Source organism: Geotrypetes seraphini, chromosome 8 (assembly GCF_902459505.1).
Source record: "Geotrypetes seraphini chromosome 8, aGeoSer1.1, whole genome shotgun sequence".
NCBI classification, from domain to species: Eukaryota; Metazoa; Chordata; class Amphibia; order Gymnophiona; family Dermophiidae; genus Geotrypetes; species Geotrypetes seraphini.
This window is the reverse complement of record NC_047091.1, coordinates 70,980,232-70,997,427: the sequence shown is the minus strand read 5'-3', so window position 1 is coordinate 70,997,427 and position 17,196 is coordinate 70,980,232. Positions and strand designations below refer to the sequence as shown.

The following is a 17,196-nucleotide window of genomic DNA, read 5'->3' as shown; positions in this document are numbered from 1 at the left end:
GCAAAGTATGTATTCTTCCCAATTAATATTTTCAAATTAATAAAGTCTTTTTGCTTATTTGTAAATGGTTTCTACCAGAGCCTTTAATTCAGTAGCATAATTAAATGAAATAACTATTTCTGAAGTTTATATGGACGGGCGGGGATTCCTCGCAGGGACGGGTGGGGACGGAGGGATTCCTCACGGGGACGGGTGGGATTCCTCACGGGGACGGGTGGGACTTTGGCGGGGACGGGTGGGATTTCTGTCCCCGCGCAACTCTCTACTTCCTACTGGCAGTGGCTCCTCCTACACATTGCTGGGACTAACCCAGAAGACTTCCCCTTAGACTTGTTTTGTGTCAGAGGGAAGCCTTCTGGGTCAGTCACCAGCAGCGTAACAGAGGAACTGTTGCTGGTAGCCTGTTGTAGGCTAGAGAGGAGAGCTCAGGAGGAGGAATACAGGCAAGTAGGTAGGCTTCCACAGGAGCCTCGGAGGTATTTTTTCCATCCACACAAGTTTAGAGGAAATGCCCACAGATTCTGCAGAATTCCTGACATGTAGCTCTCCTCTTCAACGATGGTATAGGAGGAGGTGAGGAATAGTAACAGAGATGAGAGATCAAAGATAAATTTGTTTTAATAAAATTAATCCACAGATCTTGTGTTGCACATAAACACCCTCCTAAGCCTATAAATGATTAAGTAACTGTATGCTTTCTCTCAATATTCAACCAAGCTTATGGAGGCTAGTTCATTTTATGTGGCTTTGTTATACTGGACTAGTTCATTAAGTTCTTGTTTCTTAATAAAAAACAAAAAACACACATACAACCACAATTTCTAAAAAATAAATATTAAAAATCACACTCTCTTAAGTTGCCATGCAAGTCTAAACTTGTTAAATAACAATATACTTGATGCTCAGGTTCAACTGTCCCCAACTCTGACTCCTATTCCTAAGCCTGGTAGCACTGTAGAAGTTAGGAAACCTGTTGGCTGAGTTCCATTTCCTAGCTCAGGCTTTTAGGGCTAGGAGTGCTACAGGTTAGGAGACCCAGGTTCCAGCCATATTTCTTAGGACAGTTAATTGCTGCTGTTATATCAACACCATGTGGTCAGTCAAACAGCACCATTGGCCATAGTTGTAACCTCTCAAGTCTAAAGGAAGCTCTCCAAACTTCAGGTTGTATATGAGAGGGAAAGTGGAAGAAATACAAAAAAATCATACTATGAAAGCAAACAAAAACTCCAAACACTACAGTTTCATGAAATACACACAAAACACAAAAGATCAAAACACTCTTAAAGGTCAAGTTTTATTCACATGAAAACATTCTTTGGCATTGCAACTGGATTTGTATTTTTATTTCTTAACCCCTATAAGGCACAGCTATGTAAGAGGCACTTTAGGTCAGGGAGTGATTTAGGCAGCTTTTCCAATTTCTCAATACATTGCAGGCATAAGCCTTATCTAGCACTACAATTTGTTCCATTTAATCCTACCAGAAAAGTGCCCTCCAGCTGACTTATCGTTTGTCCTAGCACTACAGCTATGACAAGGAAAATGAAAAGCCTCAGTTGAATGTGTACATGCAGTGAGCTGTACATGAGTTCCTCTTATAGAAATAAAAGGTGCTCATATGCAAGGTGATAAAGTCACCTAAATGGCCAGTAATCACTAAGGAATGTGCTTAATACATATATAAAACAGATGTTAAAAAACACAATACAGAATACATAAACATCACTCTGTTTAACAGAATGGAATGGATTTTATTTCCTACTTCCCCTACCATTCTTTATTTTTACCCTTCTGACATAGTGAAAATGTAAATTAAGCAGGAAGAATAAAAAGCTCAAGGCACTTCTTGTAATGAAATGTGATCCATACAGCTTTAAATGGCACAGATGATAGCAGACACAGTGATAGAATATGCCGCTCCCTCTAGGACAGGGGTGTCAAACTCCCTCCTCGAGGGCCGCAATCCAGTCAGGTTTTCAGGATTTTGCCCAATGAATATACATAAGATCTATTTGCATGCACTGCTTTCATTGTATGCTAAAAGATCTCATGCATATTCATTGGGGAAATCCTGAAAACCCGACTGGACTGTGGCCCCCGAGGAGGGTCTTTGACACACTCGCTCTTTGTCTACTTTGGGCCCCACCAGTTCCAGTTTATGGGAAACTATTTTGAGTCAAACTACCAAGTGGCAATGCTTATGAAGAGTAAGCTGTCTTCTCTTTCTCATGCTGCTGCTAGCAGATCAACCACAACTGCCCAGCTGTTGGGGCTTATATACATAAATCCTTTTTATATACGTCTTCGCTTGAAAAAGTTTGGTTTTTAAAGGCAGATATTCTCAGCCTAGTCCTTGGGATACACTCAGGTTTTCAGATTTGTTCATATTACTTCTACTGTATACAAATGCACATTTATTATCCTGAATATCCTGAAAACCTGACTGGTTCAGTATACCTTCAGTACTAGACTGGAAAACACTGTTCTACAGTGGTCGGTTCTGTAATATGAAATGCACCAATTTTTTATAATTGTTAAACTGAGTCCTCCAGCTACAATGAACAGAAAATGCTGGAAATGTCTGACAATACACACATGCACAACTAGTTGCTCATTTTTTCTAAACAGGGTGACAATTCTATACAGATATTTTGAAGTGTTCTGGATTTATATGAGCTATGAAGAACAGAAGACCTGTAATGGAATTGATGGAACCTAGATTATTCTGGTCTCAAAGGCAAGCTAAACAAGGAAAGGGGATAATGCTCTACTATTTTTGCATGCAAATGGGGCTCTTATAACATTAAGCCACATCTAAAAGCATGCATGGTATAAACTAGTGTATATTTATACAGGAGCTAAGCTCAGGGGCAGAGCCACAATATACTGTACAATATATATATATTTTTTAATAAAATAGATGTAGTTGCACATGTACTATGTACATTTACACCTCTTGAGCAGGTGTAGTGTTTGCACCTTCAAGTAGGGCACAATTTCTGCACAACTGGTGCTAGTGTATATACAGACACAGACAGTATGCATCTTTATGAAATAGGAAGAATGTAGGAGCATTTCTGTGCTAAAAGCTAATACCTGTTAGAAAATTACACCTATTGAGTTTATGCCAGTTTTATAAAGGCCCAATATAAGTTCAGCCCCTGCTCAAAAGGTTACAGACATTAATATACTGTATATAAAAATAAAATCTATATAAAGATTTCAGAAGATTTGGGGACTCTATTTGGTCTCTTTGTCTCCTAGAGCCCATAGTATAGCTTTGGATCTTAGTTAGGAGCTTGACACTCTCTGCTGCATCTCGGGGGGGGGGGGAGGTTGTTTTGTTTTTCTTGGGGGGGATGGAATAGGCTTTTTGATGTCTGGTGGAATAAGAAACCAATTCATGGACATTGGAGTGTGGGAGTAGGAGTGGTATTTTCTGGGGGAAGGTGGGTGGATTTCGATGGAGAGTTTCTGTGTTCTGGGGGAGGAGGTATGGGGTTCCTCTGTGCTGGCTATTGAATGCTTTCTGGAGTTGTATCATTCGGGTTGTGATTATCTATCTATGTGGTGTTTTCCTTATGATGTTTAGGGGTAAGGGGGTGGGTCCTTTGGGGAGTAGGGGGAGAAAATATAAAACTTGATGACTTGGACTGTATGATTCTTTATTAGTTCGCTTTGTGTGTACTCTGTTGGCATTGTTTGTTTTTGGTTATGTTCCTCTGTTGTCATCAATAAAATTGTTTAAACTAAAAATAAAATCTATATTTTATTCTTTTCTTCAAACCACAACTGAACCCCAATGTAGAATTAATCTCACTGTTGCAGATGACACTCTTAAAATTACCAGCAATTCTCTTAAAATTACTAATCCTTTTTTGTTAAATTATCCAATTTGAAACATTCTAAAAAAAGTTTCAGTAATTAAAATAAGAATTATCTGTATGCTCACAATAAAAACAATAAATCAATCTTAACTGAATTACAAAAAAAAAAAAGTTTAGAAAGTTTTAAATGGTCAGATTGTCCAAATAAAGGAATAGTGATTATACCATAGAGTTCAATATCAAACCCACCTATATGTGATCAGTGATACTTTCCTTTTTCCACAGGTGTAAAAAGACTCAGAAGGTATCACTGGTCACATATAGGTGGGTTTGATATAATTCATTGAACTTTTGGTATTGGACTACTTAAATTTAGATTTAGGATTATACCATAGAGCCACTTGCAACAGTGAGATTAAGACACTGGTGAGTTCCAATGCACCCATTGCCATTTTGAAAGATGGCAGCACTGGAGACTGGATCTCTAGTAAAGTTCTCGATCCAGCATCCCTTAAAATATTGATACATTCCTTGGTTATCTCAAAACTAGACTACTGCAATTCCCTATACAGTAACTTGCCCCAAAATGAAATACGTTTATAAATCATTCAAAACACAGCAATAAAAATTATTACTAATTCAAAAAAGTTTGATCACGTTACACCCCTCTTAAAAAATGCCCACTGGCTACCAATTCCAAATAGGATAACTTTCAAACTAGCACTTCTGACATTCAAACAACCTGTCTTTCTTGACAGATTACTGTTGCCTTATGCTCCATCTAGAACACTTAGATCAGCAGAACAAAACCTTTTAACAATCCCATCTTTGAAAATCATAAATACAAGAACGACGGAGATTTTCTCTATAACAGCCCCACAAATTTGGAATCATCTTCCGTCTTTTTTGAGAGAAGAAAAACAATTAGATAAATTTTAAAGTATTCTTAAAAATTTTCTATTTAATGATGCCTTTCAGAATTAAAGTTCTGAAATGGTTGAACTCTTAGATTGATATTATCCATTAACAGTGATAGACAGACTCTTCAAAATACCAGAAATTAGCCTTATAAGGCTAAAACCCCTCCCTCCCTTAGGTGTGCTTGCCTTGAATGTTCCTTTGCTTTTAAAATTGTAGTTCTCTCCATTTTTCCTTGCATCTCGTGTAAATTAGTATTAACACCAGTATTGTCTAAATGTTCTCTTTTTATGTACTATTTTTTTTTTTAATGTAAACCGCTTAGAAATTATATAAGCATTTCATCAAATTTTTAATGAAACTCAGAAACTTGCCATTGCTCTTAACTTTTAGAGGTGCTGTGCTGGTTGGAGAGCTGGAGCTGTCCAGTAGCAAATTATATGAAGTCTAAGGGTTAGGAGCGTCAAGGAAGGCAAAATGATATCACATTGTTCCAAGGGCTAGTAGGATCTCTGCGGTTCACCAACACCATTATACATATACACCCTAGGGAATTATATATACATTTTGAAAACATCTTTTGGCACGATTCCCTGGGGTGTACCTTTTGAGCAGGAGCCAAGCTTAAATTCGGGATTTCAACATTAGTTTAATTTCCTTGTGATTTTGCTTGAGATTACACTTAGGTGCCTACGTTCATCTCTAAAATAGGCTCTCAGAACTAGATCAATAGCACAACTTCTCACACAGATTTACACTTGCTCTGAAGGAGTAAATGTGTGCGTGTACTCTATGAATGTGCACACATTTTATGAAGTATGCAGGTACATTGCAATTCTGCCACTGAGAACACCTAGGTAGAGAATTTGTAAAGTACATGTACTGTTGGCATATAGATAGATAGATAGATATATACACATCTATCTATCTATCTATATATCTATATCTATCTATATATACATACATACATAACACACACACACACACAGATCAGTGCAATTTTACAAAACAGCCATTTTCTACAAGTAAAGCATATAATACACACAGAAAATACTTTATAAAATTATTCCATAAGGGCACAATTTTCTGTAGTCTGTCTAGATGCAATTTGTATCATTCTCAAAGTTAAACTACCGAAGCTTTGTCTCTTGGGAAATTACCTACAAGGGATATGACCACATATTTTGAGCCTGCTATTTCTATAGGCAGAGGAATGGGATGAGGCAGGAGCAAGGTAAAACCAGACAGATTTTAAAATGGAATTCTATGCACACAGCTTACTCCCCTGATTATACGCCTGTTAATGCTTCTTTTTAATCCAGCTAAAAGATGTTTTTCACCAGGGAGTAGCTGTCCAACTAGAATGCTATGAAATCATCCTTAGAAGAGACCCTTTCTATGGACTGTGCCCTTCTGACCAATACTTATGTACTGCACTTTCTAAATATGGCATATAACTGAGCTATGCCAAAAGCACCTATGCTTTCTTCAAACATACCCAGTAGGCCACAATAATACTATCTTGTGGAGTGTACCCATTCTATGACTTTGTGAGTGGGAAAATCTCTTAGAAACCTTCCTGAGTTCCACATTTAATCCAAAGGCTCTTGGCACATCCAGACATATACTTAGCCACTGCTTCCTTTAAAAAAGGTTTTGGTTTGGGACTTAGTGTGATTTTCAAAAAACGCAAAGCCAGAGGAACCTTTCCCTCAACAAGCTGATGTCAAGAAATAATCCCTTCCAAAGAGATGTAAAAAGTTTTTTAAATGGATGTTTTCACCAACGCACAGAAACCCAAAATAATGCAGTTTTCAAAGGTCTATGTAAACTCTGGAACTGGTTCAAAATATCTAATACGACATTCTAGATTTTACAAATTATATTCTTTGGTATTTAGAATACTTACCCCTAAAGGACAGTGGGCTAATGGATGATTCCACTAACTAGGGAACAAATTCTAGCTTGCAATGCTCCTACTAGTACACAGTGTAAGGTAAAGATGAAAGGGGGATAAGTTAGAATCAGTATATGGAACACTTATTAGAAGTTCTTAGCAATTTTCAGTAAGACAGAACAGAAACAGTGTCTGCTATTGGTACAGTGTGGCTTTGTTTCAAATCAAGACTCAGATTTACCATAGGTTTTGGCAAGAAAACCTCATTTTATGTGGCCAGTTTTAACTTGCTACGCTAGCACAAGATTCCTAGTGCTGAAGTCACAGTTGTGTGGTCTTTGTGGCACACCACTACTGTAGAAGCCACCCTTCTAGAAATATCAATCCTGGGGCTAGAAAGAGTTCAAAATGGCAGAAAGCTCTCAGACTTAGTGACCAACTGGCTACTTAGGAAATCCAGTGGCTGATTCAGATGCTATAGTTTTATTAGACATTAGATTTCTTCCATTATAGCTCTGAATGTTGCTGGTTGTACGGCTATTCAATTAAAAAACATGACTGCCTCTGTTTATTTGGTTGCCATTGGCCACTGCATTTCTGCCAGACTATATGAACTTCCTGTGAGGGAGAAGAGGGATCTTGGGAGAATACAGACCACACAGCAGCAGCAGAGGGTAGCTAAGGGGGCAATTTAGTACCTGCTTAGATAGCAGCCACAGCCCTTATCATAAAGTGAGCAATTCTGCTTCCCCTGAGAACAGCCCACTGCTCAGGGTGGCCTGGGTGCTTAAATCTGAACCCTGACTTGGGTCAGGCATTTTCATTTGGTCCTTGGTCACTCAGCCCTGTTCAAGACTCTCTGTGCCCTGTACCACAGAATAAGGGGCATGGCTGTGCGATGACTGGCGGGAAAAAAAGGAGGCCGTACGCCTGGGTTTCACGCGCTTTATCTCCTTTCCTGGAAGTGAAAAGAAGAGCAGTGGTCGGTCAAGGTATTCAAACAAGGCTTAGCCCTCACCCCCACGTACCAAACGTCAGGAAAGAAAGGTGACAGTATTTACTCATCAACTGAATGATAGAGCTAGGAGAGGATCACAAGATTCAGTTCATGTAAAAAAAACCAAACAAACTGGATCTAGTCCTTACCATCATCCACGTAGTCTATGGTGGCCAAGTGCTGAATGCGATTACAGAGCACACTGCTTTGTCGCCTTAGTTTGCCCCGTCTTCCAGCAAGTTGTAAAGCAGGAGAAGGGTCATGGGGAGAGGCAGTAGTTGCATTTGTGGTCTCTTGGGCTGCTGCTTCTGTGAAGGCATTCAGATCAATGCAGTACTCAATCAACCCACTCATGAGCTCTGCCTGTAACAAAAGAGATCAGTCAAAAAAGGATTTGGGGTAAAAGTGTAAAGATACCTCAAAAAGGAAACAGGCAATGAAAGACTTTGTGTATAATAATATCACAGCACTACCCGAAAAAATTGCCTAAAGCTTAAATCATGCTATACATGTATAAAGATCAGCTCAGAGACATGGAGGGGCTTTTTCAGAAGGTAAAACCCCCCTATTTTGCCACCTCAGCACCAAATCATTGCTGAATCTTTCATACTTTAAAGCAGTGGTCTCAAACTCACGGCCCGGGGGCTACATGCGGCCCCCAGGTACTATTTTGAGGCCCTCAGTATGTTTATCATAATCACAAAAGTAAAATAAATCAGTTTCTTGATCATATGTCTCTTTAGCCTATAAATTATTATGAAGACTTAGCCAAAAGGAAAAATTTATAAACTATAAAGAGTTTTACCTCATGCAAAATTGTCATTTCTTTAATAAGACATTAACTATTTTTTTCCTGAGGCCCTCCAAGTACCTACAAATCCAAAATGAGTTTGAGACCACTGCTTTAAAGCAATAAATAGTGCCAAATTCATACCAAATAAATATCAGAAAACAAAAAAGTGCTCAACTTAAAGCTTGGTTTCAGCATGAACACGTTTTGTGCTCCTGCTTCAGGAAACCAAACAGCATTAGAATACAGCCGCACTCAACTGAATGTACTGGGCAGCAAGGAATACTCTAAAACTTTAAAGCAGCTCAAATGTTCATAGCTGTCTGACTACAGTGACCTCAATCAATCCAAATCTACTTTTTCCCTCCTTTAATAACTTTACATAATCCACTTTGATTATAACCACAAGAAAAAGCGATATATCAAGTTCCACTCCCTTTACCCTTTTATGACTCTGTATAGACAAGCCTTTGCAAAATAAAATGATCATAACTGCTATATGATCACATGCAGGGGCCTTGTCTATATGTCCTATGAAATTTAGCATGCTCTACTGATAATAAATTGGTCTCTTGTAGCATTGCAGTATCCACTTCATACCTATTCAATATTTGCAAATTTTGTGTCTTTTAATGGGTGAAGTCATCCCCAGTCCAAAACAAGAACTCCGGGAGCTTACTCCAGCCTAAGAGCCCCGACGATAAATGCAATTTTTCTCCCTGTCCACGTACTGACTGAAAAAATACACCAAACATCGCACTCAACAAGAGCAGACACTCAGGGCTGGATTCTGTATAGGACACCCGGTCTCAGAAGCCACCTAAGTGGCTTTTAAGAATCGCATCTGTCCTCACAGACGCCTAAGCCCGCCTAACATAGACGCCGGTTAGAGAATTTGGTTGCCGTTGAGCTGATCACGGAAAGGGAATCAGTTTAGCGGCAGGGAATCCGTCCCCCTTTCCCCCCCTGAAGACTACCAGCAGGAGGATGCCCAGTCCCTCCTGCCGGAACCCCCAAACCAACCCCCCTACCACCGAATGTCCGTGGGGGTGGGGCAGCTTCACGGGTTCCGTCAGGAGGGACTGGACATCCCTCCTGCGGTAGTCTTTGCAGGGAAAGAGGGGGGAGTTGTGTTCTCTGCTGCGGCCGCTAATCAATCGTGGCAGGGAGATTCCCTGCTGCGATCGCATCAGCGGCTGCATCTATCTGTAGATTAGCATTTTGCTGGCCTACATTTTAGACGCCTATCGTGGCCCTAGGAAGACACCGAGGGCTGCCTAAGCTCGCGTAAGTCCACTTCTGGGCGAAAGCACGCCCACGCCTAGCCTTAGGTCGCACTACGTGCTTTCCTAGGCTCGCGAAAAACACCTACAATCTAGGCAACCCTCCTCAGGGCTTTATTTATTTATTTTTTTAAAAGTGCGTACCAATTGCATGGCTATACAGCAGGACGCCTATCACCGCCTACTATCGGGATGCCGTTTACAAAATTTGCTGCTCAATGACTAAACAGCAATTCTACAAAAAGGGGAAAAATGAAAATAGCGAAAACTCAAAAAGACTAGCACAAATCCCCCACCCTACCACTCAATATACCCTTCCACCCATCATTCTCTATGTCTCCTTTCCACACCAAGTCTTAGCTAACAACATCCTCCAAAGGACTGAGGTCACTGCAAGCTGGAAAGTCACCAGACCTCCATCTGTCCAGTAAGACTTGTCAGCCAATCCCCAATTATCAAGGAAGGTCCCCCACCCAGGGAGGGGGGGGGAACCACCCAGGGACAAATAAACTCAAGTACTGTAGACTAGTAGTGAAAAATGTAAACATATATTGTTTTTTCCAATTCAAAATTAAAACTGAATCTAGGAACACCATCAACAGGCATAAATCTTAGTATGTCCTCACTTCCTCTACTTGGATATGCAGAAAAAAAAAGTTCTGGAAAAATAGCAAATATGTAAGAATGCTTATTTTCCTGAACCAAAAACTTCAGTTTCAGTATAGTTCACACTCCTACTCACACATTTGGAACAAACAAATGAGAAAATGCCTCCAAATACTTGCAAAAAAGATAAAGAATATCCACTATTCCAATCCTGAAGTCAGGGATCATTGCACTCTGATCCTCTTCTACAATTTCAGCTGCCCATGCTGCATCCTACTCCGCCATCTTGCCATCCCCCATATGGCCGTGATCTTTTTCTTTTCATTGCTTTTTTGGTACCATGGTTTACACTAGTTCCACAGAAGCAATGTTGCTGACCCCCCTACATTTCAACAATAAGAGGGCTCCAACTACTCTCGGGGAATCAATAAAATGGGGGCCTTGGGAGCTCCACTTGCTGACACCTGCTCTTCAGCTTGGCATCACATGACCTTTCAATCTGTATTCAACATAAAACATACCATTCTCCTGGATCTGAGGCCAATATTTTGAACCTGTTCACCAAATATTTATGAAATAATATAGCCACTCCCCTTTCTTATGTTGTGCTGTTGCCACACAATTACTCAACCACCAGCATTTCAATTTGAGGTGTCTGCCTCATTAAGGTGAGTTTACTGTATAAAACCCATGTTTGCCTTTTGTCCTTATAACTGTTGCAAGAGCTTTGATCATTTAATTGGGGAGTTAATCTCTCCGATATTCCAAACCACAATTTTTATCTAGGGAATAAAGTCCAACATGACAATATTTAAGGTTCTTTTTCTGCTCTGGAAGAGATTGTGTATTCAATAATCAATTAATACTTTAAAATAATTTTGGTGAAGTTTTTTCTGTGACCAATGATTGAATTCACTTCAACCTGATGTACTAGTTGCACTTAATAGGTTTAAGAAGCAAAGTGATTCTGGAGGTCTTTTCTTTCCAGCATTTGGATAATTTTAGATAAAATTTGGAGCAGAGGAACTGTAATAGTATCTTTTGAGCTTTATATTATTTTTGATCTTCAGGATTGGATGCAGTTTTTATATTTCTTTTTTTGCTTGTGATTATTGGACTTAAGGAGAAAGTGTTAATATCAATATGCAATGGCAACATCTAGTGGTTGATTTAGGATCCACGAACTTTAGGTGGATTTGGTACAGTCAGCTTGGAGTGCTGCTCTGGCTGAAAGGGTTGTTCTGATGTTGGGATGGGGTTTAGCACTTATGTGGGAGAGGGGGGAATGGTATTGTGTTTTATTACATTACATTCGAGATTTCTATTCTGCCATTGCCTTTCGGTTCAAGGCGGATTACAAAAGAATTACAAAAAACGTATTACAAGAAGAAGATATCTGGTAATTTCTAGAGGAGATAAAGAGTGGATGAGGTTGCTTTATACTTTGGTACCCTTTTTTCTCCCCTAGCGAGAATAAAGAAAGAAGGGTTGTATTGTGATTTCAGTACGATTTGTCATGTATTTAGCAAGAGCCTGAAAACTGGAACAATATTATTTTAAAACGTCTGATGTATTTTATTGATAATTTATTTAATATTGATTTAACTTCATTTTGCTTCTATTAAATGAATCATATACTTTGCATTGATACTTTATTTAATAATTTATCATATGTTTATTAATGTGTTATTGCACTATTAACTCATGTTGATTAAGGTGCATTTACAAATGTACTGTATTTTTATCTTTTATTGCAACATATGTTTAGTGCTGGTCTTACCAAAGGGGTACAACAAAAAATTGCATACATGGATCAGGAAGGAGCCTGTGTTCATATCTCCTAGCCTCAGGACTGTTGTAATGACCAAATTAAAAGCAGCAGGAGTGCCAATTTATAAACATGGAAGAATAAATGCTGCTGGGTGAAGAAAGAGTAGGTGCTTACTTGTAACAAAGGGTATCTGTGGACAGCAGGATAATGTAGACATACAGTGCTTGGTTTTCACTGACTAACCAGTTGGAACAACCCTCTCGATATTACTGAAACCTTTTTGGACTTTTGGACCAACTGAGAAACAGGCTTCCAGTCCAACTGACGTTGAAAGCATCATCTCAGTCCATACCAAGCAAAAAACAGTTTGTCAAAGGCACAGTGGAAGAAAAAGTCTTTGATAACCCACATCTGATGGAAAATTCAGTCCTTGTTCCTCATTCTTTTTCCTGTTAACTGATGAGGTACATTGAGAGGGTTAGGTATCTGCATTATCCTGCTGTCCATCGAAAATGCCAAGCAACTGCTTTTTCTCCGATGAAAGAAGATAATGCAACCATACTTGATGACTCCCAAGCTAAGGGTTGTTGACAGTGTCCAGTATGAATGATGCAACATGAGTAAAACAGGGTGGTGGAAAAAATTTAAGCAAACACATTTTTGAAGTACAGCTTGTTTGAAATGTCCATCCACTCTAGCTGCAGCATACATACAATAATGTTTGATAAATATGTTTAACAAGAATCAGATTGCTGCTTTGTAAATATCTGGGATTGATAATCCACATAAATGCTTTGTAGGTTCGCTTAATGATAACAGAATCAATGCAATCTGCAATCTAATTTAAAAGTATACGTTTAGAAACCAGGAGACCCATGTGATGCTCTTGGAAAGGATTTCTGTTCAGATAGTACAAATATGCATGCCTGAAAGTCTAAATTGTGGAAAGTAGCCTTAGCTGCTTGAATATCAGTTTTGGGGGAAAAAATTGGCAGCACAGTATATTGGCCAAGATGGAATTGAGAAACTATTTTAGGTAAAAACTTGGGATAAGATTACAGAACAACTCTATTTGGAGGTGATGATGCCCCTGTATAAGACTTTGGAGAGACCTTATTTAGAATATTGCGTACAATTCTGGAGACCACATCAGGAAATAGGTTTGAGTACCTCTATCTATGCTGATGACATTCTGTTAGTCTATAGATTGTCACCCCATACTTTACATCTAAATCTATTAAAAGCTGCTTAGATAAAATTGTTACTTGAGTAAATTTTACTAATAGGCGATTTTAACATGCCGGATATTGAGTGGGGTATCCTATTGCGGGGTCTTCTAGAAGTAGGAAGATCCTAGATTCTCTACAAGGAGAATTGTTCCAGCAGTTGGTAATGGAACCCACATGGGATGGGGGTCATACTGGACTTAGTGCTTACAAACAGAGAAAGTGTTTCTAAAGTTGCAGTGGGTGATCATCTGGAATCCAGTGATCACTGCATGGTACGGTTTAATATAAAGAGGGCTCATTCAAAAGTAAAGGTTCTAGACTTTAAAAAAAACACACCTAACTTTGTTTGGATGGGGATTACATCAAAGAATTGTTGCCTGGAGTAGAAGTGCACTGGGCAAAACTGAAAGGAGATATTGTAAGGGCGAAATACCTTTTGTGAGGCAAGTAAGTAAAAGTAAGAGGAAAAGAAGGCTGATTTGGTTCTCAAAACTAGTAGCTGAGAAGGTAAGGAATAAGAGGTTATCTTTCATAAACTATGAAAGATCACAGAGAGGAAGACAGGCAAAAATATCTGGAAAAGTTAAGAGAGGCTGGTCGTGTAGTCAGAAAGCAAAAATGCAAATGGAAGAAAAAATAGCTGACTTGGTAAAAGAGGGAGGCAAGACTTTTTTTTAGATATATCAGTGATAGGAAGAAGTGCAAAAGTGGCATTGTGAGACTCAAAGATGAAGGTAAAATATGTAGAAGCAGATAAAGAAAAGGCTGAATTACTTAACAAATATATTTCTGTTGTGTTCACAGCTGAAGCGCTGGGAGTGGGACTACAGAAGACAAATGTGAATAGGAACGGAGGAGTGGTAGACCCTGATCGATTTTCAGAGGGTTGTGTTCGTGAAGAGCTAACTAAATTAAAGGTAGATAAAGAGATGGGACTGGATGGTGTACATCCGAGGGTGCTGAAGGTATCAAGGGAAGTTCTGGTGGCTCCATTAACTGACCTTTTCCATGCTTCTCTAAAGTCAGGAGTGGTACCGGAGGACTGGAGAAGGGTGAATGTGGTCCCTCTCCACAAAAGTGGAAGTAAGGAATAAAGAATGACACAGAGACAAATGTTTCCCCGTAGGAACTCAATTTACCCATCCCATCCCCGCGAGTTCTTTTCCTGTCCCTGCCCCATTCCTGCAAGCTCTGTCCTCATCTACATAAGCCTCGTCCTCATCTACACAAGCCTCAAACACTTTAAAATCATCAGTGTTTGAGGCTTGTGTGGTTAAGGCAGAGCTTACAGGAATGGGACAGGGACAGCAACAAAACTCACGGGGACAGGACTGGGAAATTGAGTTCCTGTGGGGACGAGGAAAAATTTGTCCCCATGTCATTCTCTAGTAAGGAAGGACTAGGGAATTACAAGCCGATAAGTCTGACTTCTGTGGTAGGCAAATTAATGGAAATGCTTTTAAAACAGAGAACGGTGAAGTTTCTGGAATCCGGTGGATTAGAGCAGTGGTTCTCAACCCTGTTCGAGAGGACCCCCAAGCCTCCCACTTTACAATTCTCTGGTCACCCATTCAAAGAAATTGATCAGATTTGTCTGATAAGACCTACCTCTAGAGAATCCATGTTGCCTTCAGTCCTCTAATCCAGTGGTTCCCAACCCTGTCCTGGAGGACCCCCAGGCTAGTCGTGGTTTCAGGATAGCCCTAATGAATATGCATGGAGCAGATTTGCATGCCTGGCACCTTCATTATATACAGATCTCTCTCATGCATATTTATTGGGGCTATCCTGAAACCCTGACTAGCCTGGGGGTCCTCCAGGACAGGGTTGGGAACCACTGGATTAGAGGACTGAAGGCAACATGGATTCTCTAGAGGTAGGTCTTATCAGACAAATCTGATCAATTTCTTTGAATGGGTGACCAGAGAATTGTAAAGTGGGAGTGCACAAGATGTGGTGTATTTAAATTTTAGCAATGCCTTTAACAGTGTTCCACACAGACATCTAATAAATAAACTGAGTGCCCTCGGGATTGGTTCCAAAGTGATGGGTGGGGTCAGAAACTGGTAGAATGGAAGGTGACAAGAGGGTAGCAGTCAATGGAGATCATAAGAATAGCCTTACAAGGTCAGACCAATGGTCTATCAAGCCCAGTAACCTGTTCTCTCAGTGGCCAATTCAGGTCCCTAGAACCTGGCCAAAACCCAAGGAATAGCAACATTCTATGCTATTGATCCAGGACAAGCAGTAGCTTCCACCATGTCTTTCTCAATAACAGACTATGGACTTTCTAGGAAATTGTCCAAACCTTTTTTAAAATCAGCTATGCTATCTGTTTTTACCACAATCTCTGGCAATGCATTCCAGAGCTTAACCATTCTGAATGAAAAAATATTTTCTTCTATTGGTTTTAAAAGTATTTCCCTGTAACTTCATTGACTATCCCTTATTCTTTGTAATTTCTGATGGAGTGAAAAATCGATCCACTCGTACCCGTTCTACTCCACTCAGGATTTTGTAGACTTCAATCATATCTCCCCTCAGTCATTTCTTTTCCAAGCTGAAGAGCCCTAACCTTTTTAGTCTTTCCTCATACGAGGGGAGTTTCATCCCCTTTATCATCTTGGTCGCTCTTTTTCAAGCCTTTTCTAGTGCTGCTATATATTTCTTGAAATAAGGAGATCAGAATTGAATGCAATATTCTAGGTGAGGTCACACCATGGAGCAATACAGGGGCATCATAACATTCTTAGTCTTGTTAACCATCCCTTTTTAAATAATTCCTAGCATCCAATTTGCTTTTCCGCACATTGGGCGGAAAGTTTCATCATATTATCTACGATGACACCTAGATCCTTTTCTTGGGCACTAACCCCTAAGGTGGACCCTAGCATCTGGTAACTGGGATTTGGGTTATTCTTCCCAATGTGCATCACTTTGCATTTGTCCACATTAAATTTTAACAACTTTGAACAGTTTGGTGTTATCTGCAAATTTAATCATCTCACTCATCTCCAGATCTTTATAAATAAGTTCTAAGGAACTGACTCTGAAAGTTAGAAGGATGCTAGGGTGCATAGGGAGAGGTATGGCCAGTAGGAAAAAGGAGGTATTGATGCCCCTGTATAAGACTTTGGTGAGACCTCATTTAGAATATTGTGTACAATTCTGGAGACCGCACCAGAGAAAGGATATTAAATGGTGTGTGGTCTTCATCGTAAAGGGTCAGACTTAAAGATTAGAAAATAACACAGGGACAAATTTTTCCCTGTCCCTGTAGGAACTCAATTTCCCCATCCACGCGAGTTTTGTTGCTGTTCCTATCCCATTCCTGTAAGCTCTGCCTTAACCGCACAAGCCTTGAACACTTATGATTTTAAAGTGTTTGATAGAGAATGACACAGTGGCTGTTACCCACCGAAACGGGGGAGAGAAAAGAAGTGGTCGCCACAGGTACAAGGAGGCAGCCATTCACCGCCCCGTTGAGCGGTGAATGGCCTTGTCTCTGCAGTGAAGGGAGGGAACACGTGCGGTCACCGATTGCGCTCCCTCCATACTGATTGCCGCCGCCCAAGCATCTCCCTCCCTCCATCCCTCCTGATTGCTGCTGCCTGATTGCCACAGCCTGAGCATCTCACTCCCTGCTCCTTACCTTCCCGGCAGAAAATTTCTCTAAATGTGCTTCCTACCAGCAGCCGGAGCGTTGAAATTGCTGCAGGAAATATCATCTGTGACGCAACCGAAGTTGCATCAGAGACAACCTTTCCTGCAGCCACATGCGATTTCAATGCTCCAACTGCTGGTAGGAAGCACATTTAGAAATTACCTGTCGCGAAGGTAAGGGGCAGGGAGGGAGAAAGTGAGGAAAGGTGAGG

The 17,196-nt window shown here is 40.0% G+C and overlaps 1 protein-coding gene across 1 annotated transcript in view; it reads right to left on the bottom strand.

Moving 5' to 3' along the window:
- Positions 1-1,266: 1,266 nt before the first annotated feature.
- Positions 1,267-17,196, bottom strand: part of FRMD8 (FERM domain containing 8) — an 88,501-nt gene continuing 72,571 nt past the window's right edge. Inside the window, 2 exon segments of the mRNA XM_033954777.1 lie at positions 1,267-7,603; positions 7,792-8,005. Coding sequence (XP_033810668.1) covers positions 7,485-7,603; positions 7,792-8,005 — 333 coding nt within the window. The 3' untranslated portion in view covers positions 1,267-7,484.